The following is a 16,238-nucleotide window of genomic DNA, read 5'->3' as shown; positions in this document are numbered from 1 at the left end:
AGATAGACATAATAAAATGGATATTGAATCTGTGTCACAGGTCAACAGTTCATCATCTGATCAGTCAGCCTGATGATGCGTCTTGGATTGGACGCGATACTGTCGCTAGCGCTATCAATAATGTCCAGATGAACAGATATTCATTTCATTACTTGTTCATAACATTTTTATTTAACAGAATATTGGCTTCAAACTTGGTCAAAGTGTTCCTGATGACTTTCAATTAATTTATGCATAATTAATTAGCTAGCCGCCCTAATTTGCATAATTAATTAGCATTTATGCAAATTAGCTCATTAATTATGCAAATTAGAGAGTGCCTTCACAATATAATACATTAGAACATATTAGAAACAATTTGACCAAGTTTCAATGCTAAAGTATGCAAAATAATATTTATGCATTGATTTTTAGCAAAATATTGGCAAAAATTACATATTAATGAGCCTTTTCAGTCTTATTAACTGCATTGATTATTGATAAAAACAATAACAAGATACAAAGAAAATATAAATTGATTTATGAAAACCGTATGTCCGATTTGCTTCAAACAAAAGGCATATTGGTCAGTGTATTTTGCCTTTCTCTATTAATCTGTTTAAAACATGCTCAGACCATTATCTAGTTTCTATTCCAGAAAATGCCTTATTATGATTATTGTCCGCATAAGGACACGGTTAAGGTCTGCACGAACTGACAAATTGTGGAAACCGGTAAAACATTTCTATAATTATTGTTGAGGCCATAATCTTCAAACTAAGAAATAAAACAACTCGTAGTTTTAACCATCTTCTTCTATGTGGGTTTCTTTATTATCATTCGTGAAAACAGGTGTCAAGTAGCTTTTAACTTGTTAGTAATAATGACTAATGAAAGGTCTTGTTAGTAATAATGACTAATGAAAGGTCTTGTTAGTATGGATTCTTTATATGATTTATCAAAATAAACTTCATTTACATAGACATATATTATAGGCTATCAGTATTATAAATTGTATAATCATATTTTTTTATCGTCCCATATATCCGCGAAATGAAATCTCTCATCTCCTTGTGGTGGTTGATCATCGCCTTATAAGTTATAGGGACTTCCAGTTGGTTTTGGTTTAGTTGGGTCTTGGTGGTGGTGGTGGTCGCTTGTCTCCTGTTAATCAAGATCAATAAGAAAAAAATGTAAGTTAATACCGAGATGTCTTTTTTTGTTTGATTGCTGTGGTTTGTTTGTTTTTGTCGATTTTTCTTGTTATTTGTTTGTTGGTTAAGTTGTCATGTTTTGTTCTCTTTGATAGCTTTATGTAGTAAAAGAATGACGATTTTAACGAAAGGTCGGCCTACCTCTCTCTAAGAGGCTATACAATCGGCGCAGCAGATCATCTTCTTGCGGTGGTGGTGGTGGCTTATCACCTGAGCCTCCAGTTGGTTTAGGTCTTGGATCTCCGGTTGGTTTAGGTCTTGGATCTCCGGTTGGTTTAGGTCTATCGTCTTTTTGGGGTCGTGGCTTCTTGCCTCCTGTTAATCAAGATCAAAGAGAAAAAAGGGTGATTTCCCGGGGTGATTTAAAAAACGAGGTGATGTGCATTCAACCATGTAGAGTGTCCCAAAAGTATCTTTCCAAGAACTGCTTGAAGCTTTATATCATGCACTATGCACAATAAAAAAGTGGATTGCATGTTTTAAAATAATGACCTTCAGGACAGGCCTGTAGGGTTTTTTTCTGGTACCAAATTTGTTTTTTATTGAGCTTGTTGAGCAATACGAGTGCCGTGACCGTGTGTTGTCACACGTTGTAAAGACAAGTCGGAGCCTAGTGTCATATTTTGTCCAGTTTTGATTATTTTGCTTTAACTTAAATAATAAACATTGATAAAGTTTATTTGATTTTCTGCAGAGTAATACGCATTTGATCTTATAGGAAATGAGTCTAGGAAGTCTCTGGCCATATTTTTGGTGGGCCGTTCGGCTCATAATTATTGCACAGTCCCTTATGACAAATAATAGATAAAAACAAAGATTTTGGCCGCCCATGAAAGAGAAGACAACTCAATACCGTCATTTCATGGTTGTTGCAAAAGGTTGTCAGAAAACGTTTAAATGTCGGGTTATACAAAGGGTATATTAAGAGTATAAAACGTTTTCATAACCTTAAAAAACATTTTTGATAATCTTCTGCTCCGCAAACAAAAATGTTTTACAAAAACGTTTAAATGTCGGGTTATATAAAGGGTATAAAAACGTTTTAATAACATTCCAAAAACATTCTTGAAAACTTGATACAAAACACTCTAAACAGAATGTTATTTTGGGGTTGAAAAAATATTTTGCGAAAAATATTTGCCCAAAATATTTTCAATAACGTTTTAAAAACGTTTTCATGACCTTTATATAACCCGATATTTAAATGTTATTAAAAGGTTTTGAAAAAAACATTTTAGGAACATTTCTGTGTTTGCTGGGTTCAAATATTTTAACATTATGTTATTTAAGTATTGACACAATATTTGGCAAAAATATTTGCAAAAATAGTTTACAATAACATTTTTTGAAAACATTTAAAAATATTGCTGTAGTGTGTTTTCATACAAAACGTTTTAAACGTTATCATGACCTTTATACAACCCGACATTTTAATGTTATTAAAACGTTTTTACCTAAACCAAAAGCCAAAATATAACTTATTTAAAACGTTTTAAAACGTTTTTGTGTTTGCTGGGTATGCTGTATATTTATTCGTGTTTTTAATCGTCTTGTAGTTGTTGTTTTAACAATAATTACCAGGGGTTTTACATAACTTTTTTAAATAGTCAATTTGCTAGAAGTGTAATTTATTTCGCATATCTCACCATCCACGAGCGAAGCTCTGAAGCTATTCGTACACGTACTCGTATGTTATTGAAATTAATCCAGAATTGGCCACATTAAAAAAACCAAAAAAAACCAATGGGTATAATATTTTGTGATAATTATCATTTTTCTGACGCAGCACCACTCACACTTTGGTACAGAAAATGTAATTTGCCTGTAAATAAAGAGTATATATACATTGTATTTTGCATTGATTTTAACGTTAGGCCTACCTCTCTCTAAGAGGCTCAGCAGATCATCTTCTTGCGGTGGTGGTGGTGGCTTATCACCTGAGCCTCCAGTTGGCTTAGGTCTGGGATCTCCAGTTGGTTTAGGTCTGGGATCTCCGGTTGGTTTAGGTCTATCATCTTTTGGGGGTTTTGGCTTCTTGCCTCCTGTTAATTAAGATCAAAGAGAAAAGGCGTTATTTAAAAAACGAGGTGATGTGTCCCAAAAGTCTCTTTCCAAGACGTTTTTGAAGCTTTATATCTTGCACTAAAGAATGAAATCTTGCAATGCATGTTTTAAAATAGTGAGCTTTAGATCTGAAGGGTTTTTCCTCGAACCAATGTTGACGTAGGCCTAATTTGTTTTTCATCGAGCTTGTTGAGCACGGTGTCATGACGTCACGTGTTGTTATAAGGCAAGTCGGAGCCTTCATGTCATATTGTGTCCAGTTTTTGGTTATTTTGCTTCAAGTTGAATACATAATAAAGAGGATGATATTTTGCATTGATTTTAACGTTAGGCTTACCTCTCTCTAAGAGGCTATACAATCGGCGCAGCAGATCATCTTCTTGCGGTGGTGGTCGCTTGTCACCTGAGCCTCCAGTTGGCTTAGGTCTGGGATCTCCGGTTGGTTTAGGTCTGGGATCTCCGGTTGGTTTAGGTCTATCGTCTTTTGGGGGTTTGGGCTTCTTGCCTCCTGTTAACCAAGATCAAAGAGAAAAAAAAGATAATTTGAAAAACAAAACAAAAAACGAGTTGATGTGTCCAGGCCCAAAAGTCTCTTTCCAAGAATTGTGAAGAATTGGCGAAGGGAAGCTTGAAATATATTAAAATAGTGCCGATCTTTACGATGTTGCAGGTGTTGTTCTGGTAGCAATTTGACGTTAATTTGTTTTTTAGTGTCGAGCAATTATACTAGTGCCATGACTTCATGTGTTGTTAAGAGTGTTGTTCAGTCAACGTATGATATCACCCACCACTAATTGCAACAGATTCCATTTAATCACCATTCATTTCAGAAAAGCATACTACTTAAAGCCATATTATAACATTTGCTGAGGAGGACGCCCTCACTGAATTTTTTTTACTAGTGACACGATTAAATTATACTTTATTAAACCAATATACCCTGCAAAAATCAAGACTCTGGGTGCTGTAGTTTTGTCAAAATCCGAGATTTTGAATAAAACGATGGAACCGGCGCTTTATTATTATGATGGATTTATTAGTCGAACGCATACACGATGATCATAACACACAGTACGTACACGGCGTGCGGGACGGTGATATACACAACAAAGGGTCGTACTATAACATGACCGAAGGAGTGGCGACAGTTTGCCATATCTCAGAAGGTTTGTTACCTTGGAAGCACAGCAAAAAGATCAAAATTCACTGAGCCCTGTTGACCTTGATCTATTTTGTGACGTTACCTATGTATATATAACATCCAAACAATGCAACTTTTCTTAATTTGATTCATTTTTGCCAAGGAACTATTTGAGACTCGCCGTGGATTAAAATTGGAGTATTTTTCAAGTGTAGACGCCTGTGGACCCCAGAATTTGACCTTTGACCTTTTGCCTATAACTCGAGAACTGTATGTCGGAGACACGGAAAACTAATACTTTTTTTATCTGAATCCTTGATGGGAGCAAAAAATGATGAGAGCAATACATTGGTGTAGGTTTTAAAAAAATTGACCAACTTTAAAATTACACCCCTGCATAAGCGGTCATTTAGTACTTACGCAAATTAATTAAGCACTGTTCCACTACTTAGATTTTCGGGGACTTTTGATGTGTTATTAAATATGCTTTTCTGAAATGCTGGTAATTGAATGGGTTCTGTTGCAATTAGTGGTGACTTAAACGCTTATTTATGACTAGCCTACTTACTCTCTTCTGGTGCTGGTCCTCTAGTTGCCTTAGGTCTTGGATCTCCAGTTGGCTTAGGTCTTGGATCTCCGGTTGGCTTAGGTCTTGGGTCTCCGGTTGGTTTAGGTCTTGGGTCTCCTTCATCTGGTTTAGGTCGCCTTTCATCTCCCTCATCTGGTTTAGGTCGCCTTTCATCTCCTTCATCTGGTTTAGGTCGCCTTTCATCCCCTTCATCTGGTTTAGGTCCTATGTGAAAACGTTTATAAAAGGACGCAGTAAAGAGAAAAATAAACTCATTAAAGGCAAAAGGGGTCACAACAGACTCGTATATAATCATGATAATTACCAGCCTAAACATGCTAACAGCTTGGGCCACTTTCGTGTCTTTGTGCAGCAAAGTGACTGAATTGAGTTGAATCATGAACCATCTGGTCGGCATGTATGGTCGGTGCTCTTAAGATGGGTACTTTTAAACAATGGGGCATTTGATGTGGTATTTTAATTGATAAATTTGAAATAAATATCATACTATTTATTTACTAATGTCAATTGTGTGAAAGAAAAACATGAAAACCTTTACTTTTTCTTGATACAGGGTGAGTCAAAAAAGTGCAATAGTGAAAAGAATCCATTTTTATTTAAGAACCGAGTTGAACCTTTAAGTTAGACATATTGGGATTAAAAACTGGAGTTGGAGTCGAGTGGGGTATGAAGGACTTAAAGCAATGTTAGAAGGTGTATTTGAACAGAAAAAAGAAAAGAAATTAAAATAACTCAAAAATCAACCTAAAGTCGGTTTCAGAGCTGGTGCCTTAATCATGCATTGTGTGCTCTCATTCAAAATAAATGGTACCTCGTGGGCAAATAATGAAATTGGGTATAGTAAAAGGACTCATAAAAATTAAACGGTAGTTGCGATTCACTTTAGGTGACTATTGAGTGTGGCATTTACAGAAACTTTCAAAAATGGGAAAGTTCAACTTGGTTCTTACATAAATATCGATTCTTTGCTCTATTGCACTTTTTTTTACTCACCATGTTCGTGCGAACATGACAAAAGTGGCCCAACACGGGCGATTAAGTAAAATCGGGCATATCTGAACTAAGAAAGAAACAAAGGACAGTTTTTCTGTTAGTCAATATATTACTGTTCTATTGCATATCACATTTACACCCCGGGTTTACACCATGACCCCTTTTATTTATTTATCTTCTGAAAAGCAAATGTCAAAAGTGACCCAACTCGTTTTCTGGACGATTTTGTTTGAGCCCGGACTAGTAACCAAGTTAAGTTTTTCAGCCAAGATGTTACGGATTCCACTGCATACTATTGTTGCCATGATCTCTTTTATCAGCGATATTGCAATTATTGTATAATTAAGAAAAGTATTTATTGCAGTCTGTATAGGCGATACAGAATGAGATTTTCGGAGGGGGGATGTAGCAGTGTCACCTCTGGACAATTCAAGGTTTCCAAGGTCAAAGTTTATATAGGGGTCAAAATTCAAAACAGCCGAATTGTGTTAGAAAACCATACCAAAATGTTCCTCTGATTATAAAGATTCAGAAAAATGTCTATATAGTTTGACTTACCTTGATATATCGTCCAAAAAGGCTGATGTTATTGTTAACCCATTCTGGGTGATTCCATTAATTAGGGTACCATGAAATTTTGGTGTCCCATTTAGGCCTACACATGGAACATTAACATTTTGCACCTAGGATTTAACAATTTGATGGTTTCACGTGTAAATGGGACACGATGCATTGAAAAAAAAAGTGATGGCATGGTTTTGTTTTGACATACATGCAAGAATATGGTAGGCCCTAGTAAGTCCTATACGTTGTCTATTTTCTTTAAGGCACACAATATAGACCCGACCGGTCAACTATATCACTCCTAACACGGGTCTACTTTTCAGCGTGGTGGTAAAATCCAAACAAATCCCACCGGTTACGAATTGATCAAACTACACGGTTGAGTTCATAGCATCATAAGAGCTGTGTGAGATCTAGTGGAAAATAGAAATCTGTGATTGGTTTTTGTCAAAACCTCAAATGTTCTCTTCATCCACTTTTTTCATTACATCAACAGATAACGCAATTCAATTCAACGTTTATAGCAAGGCGAATATGGTAAATCTGTTGAAAACGACCTGTCCTACAATTTTTGACCAAAATGTAGGTTTGAAAAGTCAAAACCTCTAGTGTTCTTACAATATTTTTCAAATTTTATGTCATTAAAATGAAAGAGCACACTAAATATTATCCATATTCTAGCCTCATTTTAACGAGCAATGACCAATTCTCTTTAAATTGCAAATCTTGTACAAAAAGTTACTATTTTCGCGTTTTGTCAAACGGTTGTATATTCAATGAACTACAGGGTGTCCCAATAAAAAACCCTCATTGTGCCCTCTTTTTCTCCTATTTCTGAAAAGTTAATCAAATGTATTTTGGTATGTAAAGAAACCTTAAATCGTTAGCTTAATAAGCCAAAACAATTATTTCAATCGGCTCACAATTTTTGACGATATGCTCTTTTAAAGAAATGTACCCGTTTTTCACTCTGTCCACGGAGGAGGTTTGGTTTTGTCAAAGATTGAAAGGAGTACATGTAGTACTATTCATGAATAGCAAGCATTCCTCAATGAATTTTTTTTAAATTTTTATAAAATAACGAACTTTATTTAGGGAATGGGCTTTACCGGTGGGCCTATGGGGTATGGATTGTGTTAAGTGTCATTAACTTGTCGGCAAAGTGGATTTGGGATGGGACTTTTCTTGCTAAAGAGGGCGCAATGAGGGTTCTGTTTTTATTGGGACACCCTGTATGACTAAAGAGGGCGCAATGAGGATTCTGTTTTTATTGGGACACCCTGTATGACTATACTAAAGAGCGCTTACAAATTGATATGACACAGAAACGTTGTGAACTTATTTGCCTACTTGTAATTCGTTATACTGCACAACTCTGATATTAAAAACAAAAAAACAAAAACAATCACACTTAAGGGATGAGTCTATAGGAATAACGACCAAACAAAGAAATTCTTGTTTAAGCCGTAATATTGTAGTCTTTCAACCCTTTCACAACTTCAGCTGTGTAACTTACAAAAATTCCCGCTAAAAAGTGGTTCTTTTAATTTTAGAAAATACATTAATAATCGCATTGGACTTTTCGTACTGATCGTACTATAGTGACCACCAGCCTATAATGTTCTAATCACACTATAGACTGGGATTACATGTGACGTCATTGCCAGGCAATTGGTCTCTATTGTTCCTTGTCCGGAAATATGCCCACGCAGTCAGGGACCGTGCTTTTAAAACTCCCGCCAGATCACAATAAGGCCATTGAACTGCGTAGTAGCCATACGTACTCATTGAAGTATAACGGTAGCACGTTCCTTACCGACTCATTATTAATGTGTGGAAAGGGGTCAGGGACGGCTTTCTGATCATTCTAATCCTTTCTTTTGAGGTCAACAGATAAAAGAAAGGCCTTGAACACAGGTGCCGAGTTGTAGATAATATTTAATCATCAAAGCTGATGGCATAAGAAATTTCGAGGAGGCAGCGCTTATTATTTCTTGTAAACACAATCTAATGTGGTACTCACTACATGTAGAAGGCCAGGCGGGTCTGCAAATTAGTGCATGAAGCTAGTAAAGATATAGCTTTATGTTCAGTTTAATCAATTAAAATACTATGGCTGGATATCAAAAAAATCGCGAGGCATTAAGTATTAATTTTTATATTATTATGACAAAATCCTGTCCCTTCTCAATTGAATAGGCTCCGAGATTAGACTTTCCTTTCCAAAAATAAATTATATGGCCTAGAGGACATGATATCCGGGCATGATATAGGCCTAATCTAAACCCATATTCGGTATCCAGAAACCTTCACAGTCTGAGCGGCGCTTGCACTCGCATCGCATTAAACTAGACAAAGTTCGCTAAACTGAGGCCTGCTTCAATTGCCAACCTTTATCGAGGGGCGAGTTTGAGGTTTCATAGTCATCTATTACCTATACCATTTTTCACCCCGATGTGGCAGTGATGTCAACGCGTTGTGAACAGCTGTTTCGCTCGCGCATCTATGCGGTGTCTTTAAGCGCGTGCGTATGTACACCAGCGCCATCGAACTCCAGCGAGTGATGCTGCGCCTAATAAAATTCGTTTCATATCTCTTTCCCGCCATGAGTGTCGCAAAATACATCATCTCCCCGGGGGAGTAGGCTACAGAGTTATGTTCATTGCATTCTGGAAAACGGACATTTCGGCTAGTGCCTTCATCACAAAAAGGAATCCCCGATCATCACGATAATGGCGCGCGATCACGAACACCCGGCAAGCGGCAGAGCGTTTCAACCAATGACAAGTCTTGATTGTGTCCGTTTGTCTGCAATGCGCGTGCGCCACGCCGCTCATTGCAACCGGCATGGTAGTATGAGCTAGTATGAAACCAGCACAGAGAAGTAAGATATCTTACTCCTCTGTGGAAACCAGCTTTATACTGACGTGACCCCGGATGTGACGTCACTGTCACATCAGGGTGAAATCTAGTCTTGGTACCAGCCGGTTTGTGCTCCTCCGTCACCGTTAGTGACGGAGGAGCACAAACCGGCTGGTACCAAGACTAGGTGAAATGGTATTGAACAACGCAAACCAGCCAAATTTGTCATAAGTTTGAGGGGCGCAACACTAAATAAGCGTCCCATAGGATAACGTGTGATTTTGGCCTACTTCGAGCGCCATTCCTGGCGTCCCTGCAATACTTGGCAAAATAAATTTGGTATCAAATTAAAGCTCTGTTTCTGTAGATTCCAAAACTTTTGTCGGCATATATCGATGACCGTTGACTTTTTTCGCTATTTCGCGAAAAAAAAAATATGGCCTAAAAATATACTAAATTCACCACTCACATTTCAAAATCGGAAGTTGTCTTCATCCGCCACAGAGAATTGCTTTTGAGATAAAATGTCCGGTTTTTTCTGCATGTTATCATTGAAGACACTTGTCGAATTCATATGAGCTGATATTGAGTGATTTAAAGTGAACATGTCGGTAGATATGGTCGCTACAATCTCATACTCACTATGGACTATATTAGCCGAATTTCGTTCTTACATAAAATGCGTAGTGATTTAGTGTTGCGCCCCCTTGAATAGCCGTTGAACAACCGTGAATATAGTGTCAGAAAGTCTTACACATCTTAGTATAACCTTGTCGTTAGTGTGATACTGAATGCAGCGCAATATTTGGAATATATTCGTACACGGTGTGGGCAAATAGTTGCTCAAATGTAGGCTAAGTAGGCCTAAATCATGAAAATCGCTTAATCGGAATAATACTAACCAGTAACGGACACTGAGACAGCACTACGTTTGAAGTTTGAGGTAAGTAAAGCTTTTCCTTGTTGTAAAAAACAAGGAAAAGGCAGTCATTTTTATCACAACGCGATATTTTAAAAAAGTACATTTTGAGAGGGCCTACGCTGGTTCTTTTGATTCTAGTGTAAAATCTGTTCATCACATGTAGTCCGATTTGGTATCTATGGTCTCATCAAAGTCTTGAGAACTCTTTTTGATGTCATGTTGGTTAACAAAAACGATACTGTTAAAAATAGCGGTATTTATGCAAGCGACGTATCTATTGTGTAAAATGCATTGAAAATTGTCGGCTAAAGAGGGCATAAATTAAAATCGCGAAGAGTAATAGCAACAATAACTATCTACATTCTAAGCGGAAACGCTTTTCAAAAACATACCACCTTTTTCGGGCAATCGCTGAAACCGAAATATGAAATTCCAGGCCATCTGTAAAAAAGTGCGTGAGCAGAAATTACCATGAACTTGGGTCACCGAAACAAGTGTTTATATTGGTGTCAGGCCTATCATAGTGATACAACAATTAGCCCCCAATAATGGCTTTCATTTGAACCGTTATTTGTTAAACTGCGATTTTACTTTTTGAGAAATCAATGAATGTATCAAAAAACTTTTCGAAAGTCGATTTAAAATGGCATAACCCGTTAAACCTAATAAATCATTGTTTACCGTGGTAGGGCTATTTTTGTGAACTTGAATTTCTTAATATTGTGGCTAAAAAAAAGTAAACCGACCGACCCTTGGTTTCTTAAAAGGGGGTTGAAATTTTCTTTTGATGGGGAGTTGAGTTAGCAAAACAATTCATGAAGGGGTCAAACCCATAACCCACTGCAAAGAACACACACTGCTCTTACCTCTCCCACCTCCACGTCCACCTTTTCCTCTGAGCTGAAACGTCAACTCATTCAGTTCCCTTTCCATCTCTTCCTCGATGGCCATTTCAACGAAATCGTCAACGCGCTCGTTTAGTTCCTGCTGGAGTTTGAACTCGGCAGCTGTTACAGCGAGTACTAAAACCGCGCAGGCCGCGGCAAATAGGCAAAGCCTGTTCATCTTGGATTGGACTGCAAGATAAAGATAAAAGATAAAGCAGAGCGAAAGTAAAATTTAGTCAGAAGTTAATGATGCTGGAAGTCAGTGGCGTGAATAGCAGTGACATATGAAATGAGTACAACGTCGAACAACATTAGGCATATGCCCATTTCATCCGGGGTAGGGTAGGCATAGGCCTAGCCTACTCAAGTTTTCTCATGTATTCAACCCGCATATCCAGAGGATGATTTAAGGAAACCCCATCATGCACTGCAAAAGTGTTATCACTAGAGTTTCAACTGCCACTTTACTTTTAAAATCCCATTGAATTCTGTGCAAAAGATGGCTGTTTTAGAATTGTGTGTGTGTCATTTTACTTGGTCAATTTCAGAACTAAAGTGATGTGTGTTTAAAGAATAATTCACACCTTCTGGCTGTAGATAACATAAAATGTGAAATCGACCAGCATGTTCACAGCGTTTTTAATGCAAATATAATTTAACCATGCACTTAAGTGGTGTCATATTACTCACACTGCTTACCTGCTGCACAGTTAACCAGTGGGGTGTTGGGTAGTACTTAAATCATCCTCTGACCCATATCTTGACTTTCCCTGTGATGGGCTTGATTGTTCTCAGCTGAAACACTGCCTAGGCAATACTGCTCAGGCAATACTCCATCTGGCCGCACCGCGCCGCAAACGAAATTACAACATAGGTAGTGGCCTTTGGTCGAGCCTAATACTCACAATCGTGCATAACTCACAAACGCAAAATCGGAACTTGATCAACTGACATTTTGGGAATAAACTTTTTTCGTGGATATCTACTGAAACATACAAATAGGATATTACAAATCCGAACATACTGCAGTTAGGCCCTACTGTCCGTTTTCCTATACACAATACACAGTGCTCTTACCATTGACGCGTACACTGCAAAAACAAGTGTTTATATTTAAACACCATATTGTGTTTATCAGAGCAACACTTAATAAACACATAATTCATGTTAATGGTCTAACACTAATGTTAATGGTTCTAACACTAATGTTCATAAATTAACACTTGGTGTTATATTACAAACATTAGTGTTTGTAATATAACACCAAGTGTTAATTTATGAACATTAGTGTTAGACCATTAACATGAATTATGTGTTTATTAAGTGTTGCTCTGATAAACACAATATGGTGTTTAAATATAAACACTTGTTTTTGCAGTGTAACCTCTAAAAATAGTGTATGTTAGAAGTATAGGCAATTGCCTAGTTAACGTCGCTGTGTGAAAAATAACCGGCCAATATTAAAAGTACTCTTCTGAAATTCTAGAAAATATAGTTTTGTAACATGTCCTAAATTTTTAGCTAATTTAGATGTTTGGAAATATTCGCACTTTGGTGTTTTAGTGTACGGTATGTTATAGGTAATAGTACATTGCCTTAGTTAACGTCACTGAATGAAAAATAACCGGCCAATATTTAAAGTGCTCTTCTGAAATTCTAGAAAATATAGTTTTGTAACATGTCCTAAATTTTTAGCTAATTTAGGTGTTTGGAAATATTCGAACTTTGGTGTTTTAGGAAGGATATGTAAACGACAGATAACACCAAAAAAATATGAAGAAATTATTTCCAAACCATGTTACGGCCCACAGCCATTATGTTTCTCAATTTCAAGAATGTGGTTAACAATATGCACACTATTGTCTCATTTCGTGAACAAAGGCCAACACATTATTGTTACCTTGCGCTTGCTTTATAATCGTTCGTTCACCCAACTGAAACTATAATACTAGCTCATTGCTCATTGCACAGGTAAAACAGAAACATGTACGGTGTGGATTTAACCAGAGAAGATCTGATGTAACATAGTTGAACTGTGCAAAGGTCGTGGTGAACTCTACTGTAGACATGACTGCATCATGAGTGGATTGAATTGTCCATTTGTCACAAATAAGTTTAATAAAAAAACCGAGCCTACTTCGCAAGTCCATCGTACGCCCGTAGGCATAATACATAAGTTCCAGACATTTGGATTGAATCTATTTCATTCTCCATGTAGTCTACTGTAGTAGACCATTTAGATTTAGTATCCCTCTGACCATCCACCAATCCTGTTCTGATCCAACAGCTAGCTATTCATGAGGCTTTTTTTCTCTGGGCAGGGCAGTCACCGGGGACGTGTTGTGTTTTATGTATGGAATGGTATGAATTGTTTAAAAAAAGGAATGCAAAGCAGTCTATTCTCCATGCGGCGTTTTGTCATCTTCTCATAATTAAAAGGGCATTTCGTGATCCACAGCCTCAGCCCCTAACTTTTCTCAAAAAAAGTTGATATTTTTATATCACTGGAAACCTCTGGCTACATAACGTTTATGTTCGTTCTTGCAGATTAATTCGTTTAGCAAAAATATCGTCAAATTTGATTTTCGTTCTGGTATACCAGAACGAAATTACACACAGTGGCCTATAGAGCAGTGTATGATGCATAACTCGCAAACACAAAATCGAAATCAACTGAAATTTGGGACTTAGCTTTTTTCTTGAATATCTATTGAAAATGTCATAAAAAGAGGGTGCTAGGATCACGAAATAAATCCTCCTATAACATGTTTAATATGTTGTTCAGCGGCTTCTTTTCTCCATCATGACTAGCGTCTGTTTGTATGAAATTCACCAATCAGGACCATTTGGAGTAAAATCTTGCAGTGGTATACACATAACTTAAAGTATAATAATTATACGATGTCGGTCAACTTTTAATTTTGCTTATTCTTTGCCAAAAGTATGAAATAATATTAATAGCAACTGCCAAGTTTTCTGGTCATTAAAAGCCGAATAAGGTAAAATGAACGAAAGTCCATTTACTATCTTGGTATTTAATGTCTATAATGACATTATTTCAAATCTGCTCTGTTGTCCTCTACAAGCACAATAAATTTGGCTGATTCCAATAGGTAGGGACATTGTGTAAACATTTCAACAACAAAAGTCAGGTTTGAAAAAAAAAATAACCAAATTTATTTTTAAAGAGCGTACATGATGGATTTAAATCAAAAATCAAAAATTAATTTATGAAAGACAAAATACTTCTATTAATTATCCTGATCTGATACTTGGTCATTTTAATACAGATAGGCATAGATTAAAACCCGGGATTAAAACAAGCAACATAATTATTTCTTACCTGGAGTACTGAAACCAAGCAGACCTGTCCACTTCACCGATGAAATAAGAATGACAAACTTCTAGTGTGGCCACGCCTTATATATTTGTATACCAGGCGAATGATATACAAATAAAAATTGTACTTTTGAATGGATAAAGATTAATGTCAATACTTGGAACACTTTTACCTTGTATCTAGAAGTCCGTACCAGTTGGTATAATGGAACAATTTATGAAAAATTATGTTACTCGGATTCCGAATTTTACATATGTTATATATCATGATCGAGACAAAAAGAAAAGAAAACTGAAAATATGTGACGGGCTGGTGGTCACTCAAGGTGCACTTAAATTCTATAAAGATCTCTATACACTCAGTTCTGGTAGGCCTAATAAGTTCTTCAGTAGTTTTGGGTAAAATTTGTAAAATGCACAAAATGAATACGATTTAATCATTTAAGGCGAGTGGGATGGCAGCAGTCATATTTTCCCATTTAGCCACTGCTTGAAATGTCAGAAATAAAGTGTCCGAACGCTTGATCTCTAGGCCTATATATAGGGTGAAAAATGATAAAATTACGTTCTTCTTTTCACAGTGCGCGGCAGAGGCATACCGACCGAGGAGGGGGAGGTAGTTCCCCTGGCCTGTTTTACTGGTAACTGACCGGCGCGGCGGCTCTTAAACAGTGGCGTATAGCCCGATTCTCGGACCGGGTGGGGGGGGGTCAAAATTGTAAATGTACCGACGGAAGTTGTAAATTGTTGACCCATTTTGTTGCACAGGGGGTTCAAGAATCTGTAAAGGGGGGTGGGGTAGGGTGGAGGGTGCAGCAATTTTTGCAACGCACTTTTACGTTTATCAATATCATTCAATTAGGCAACGTTAACAGACAAAAGGGAAGATGCGGGGCACCACTGGCTACGCCACTGCTCTTAAATGCAGAAATTTGCCTTTCATGGTAGAGATAAATTCGATAATCCCCCCCTAAATTCGAGAATTTTTTTTGAATTAGGGTTATGGATAAGGATAGGGTTCGGGTTAGCATTAGAGTTAGTGTTATGGATAGGGTTAGGTAAGTGTTAATATTAGAATTGTGTTTAAGTTTTAGGTTAGGGTTAGCCTGTTTAGGGTTAGGATTAGGGCATGTGTTATAGGTTATGATGACGTTTAAGGTTAGGGTTTATAAGCATGATAATTGGATAAGGGTTTATATAGGCCCCCCTATAGGCTAATTAAATTACGGTATTGGGTTTTCGGACCAATGACTCTTCGGTCTATAAGGCTGCGTTCACATAGAAGTATACTATTCGGGTATACGGTGCACGTTTTACAGGTGCACGCATATATAGTTAAATCGAGCAAGGCAATTCCATAGTACCGGGTCACATAAGGCTACGATCGCATAGAAGTATACTATTCGGGTATACGATGCACGTTTTGCAGGTGCACGCGTATAGATTAAATCGAGCAAGGTAATTTCATAGTACCGGGTCACATAAGAGCTATTCGAAAAGGCCATATACCTGCGTATAGTATAGTATAGTGGGAATCGCGCGTGTTCGATTTTAGTGCAGCGTATACCGTCCAAATTTTAAAAACCTAAACCATATGTGGGCAAATTCATTTTTTAATAGATGCACTATCTAATTCTGCACATTATGACACCTCATTGAATGCAATGTGACCTCAAGAAGTAAA

At 37.1% G+C, this 16,238-nt stretch overlaps 1 protein-coding gene across 1 annotated transcript; it reads right to left on the bottom strand.

Moving 5' to 3' along the window:
* Nucleotides 1–884: 884 nt before the first annotated feature.
* On the bottom strand, nucleotides 885–14,587 carry LOC140138470 (uncharacterized). Its single transcript, XM_072160355.1, has 7 exons — nucleotides 14,559–14,587; nucleotides 11,195–11,404; nucleotides 4,967–5,191; nucleotides 3,595–3,765; nucleotides 3,074–3,235; nucleotides 1,335–1,508; nucleotides 885–1,143 (listed from the first exon to the last, which is right to left on the bottom strand). Exons 2-7 carry the CDS (start codon nucleotides 11,391–11,393, stop codon nucleotides 1,106–1,108), a joined length of 969 nt encoding a protein of 322 aa, XP_072016456.1. The 5' UTR covers nucleotides 11,394–11,404; nucleotides 14,559–14,587; the 3' UTR covers nucleotides 885–1,105.
* Nucleotides 14,588–16,238: the final 1,651 nt, after the last annotated feature.

This window comes from Amphiura filiformis, chromosome 17 (genome assembly GCF_039555335.1).
Source record: "Amphiura filiformis chromosome 17, Afil_fr2py, whole genome shotgun sequence".
Classification (NCBI taxonomy): Eukaryota; Metazoa; Echinodermata; class Ophiuroidea; order Amphilepidida; family Amphiuridae; genus Amphiura; species Amphiura filiformis.
Note: the sequence above shows the minus strand (reverse complement) of the source record. Positions and strands in the feature narration are given on the sequence as shown.

Bases quoted from the DNA above. Each gene is read 5' to 3' on its own strand.
- LOC140138470 (XM_072160355.1), bottom strand. From the start codon at position 11,393: ATGAACAGGCTTTGCCTATTTGCCGCGGCCTGCGCGGTTTTAGTACTC. The intron at 3,236-3,594 runs GTAAGCCTAACG...CTTAATTAACAG, and splicing joins GTATAGCCTCTTAGAGAGAG to GAGGCAAGAAGCCAAAACCC. The intron at 1,509-3,073 runs GTAGGCCTAACG...CTTGATTAACAG, and splicing joins GCTGAGCCTCTTAGAGAGAG to GAGGCAAGAAGCCACGACCC.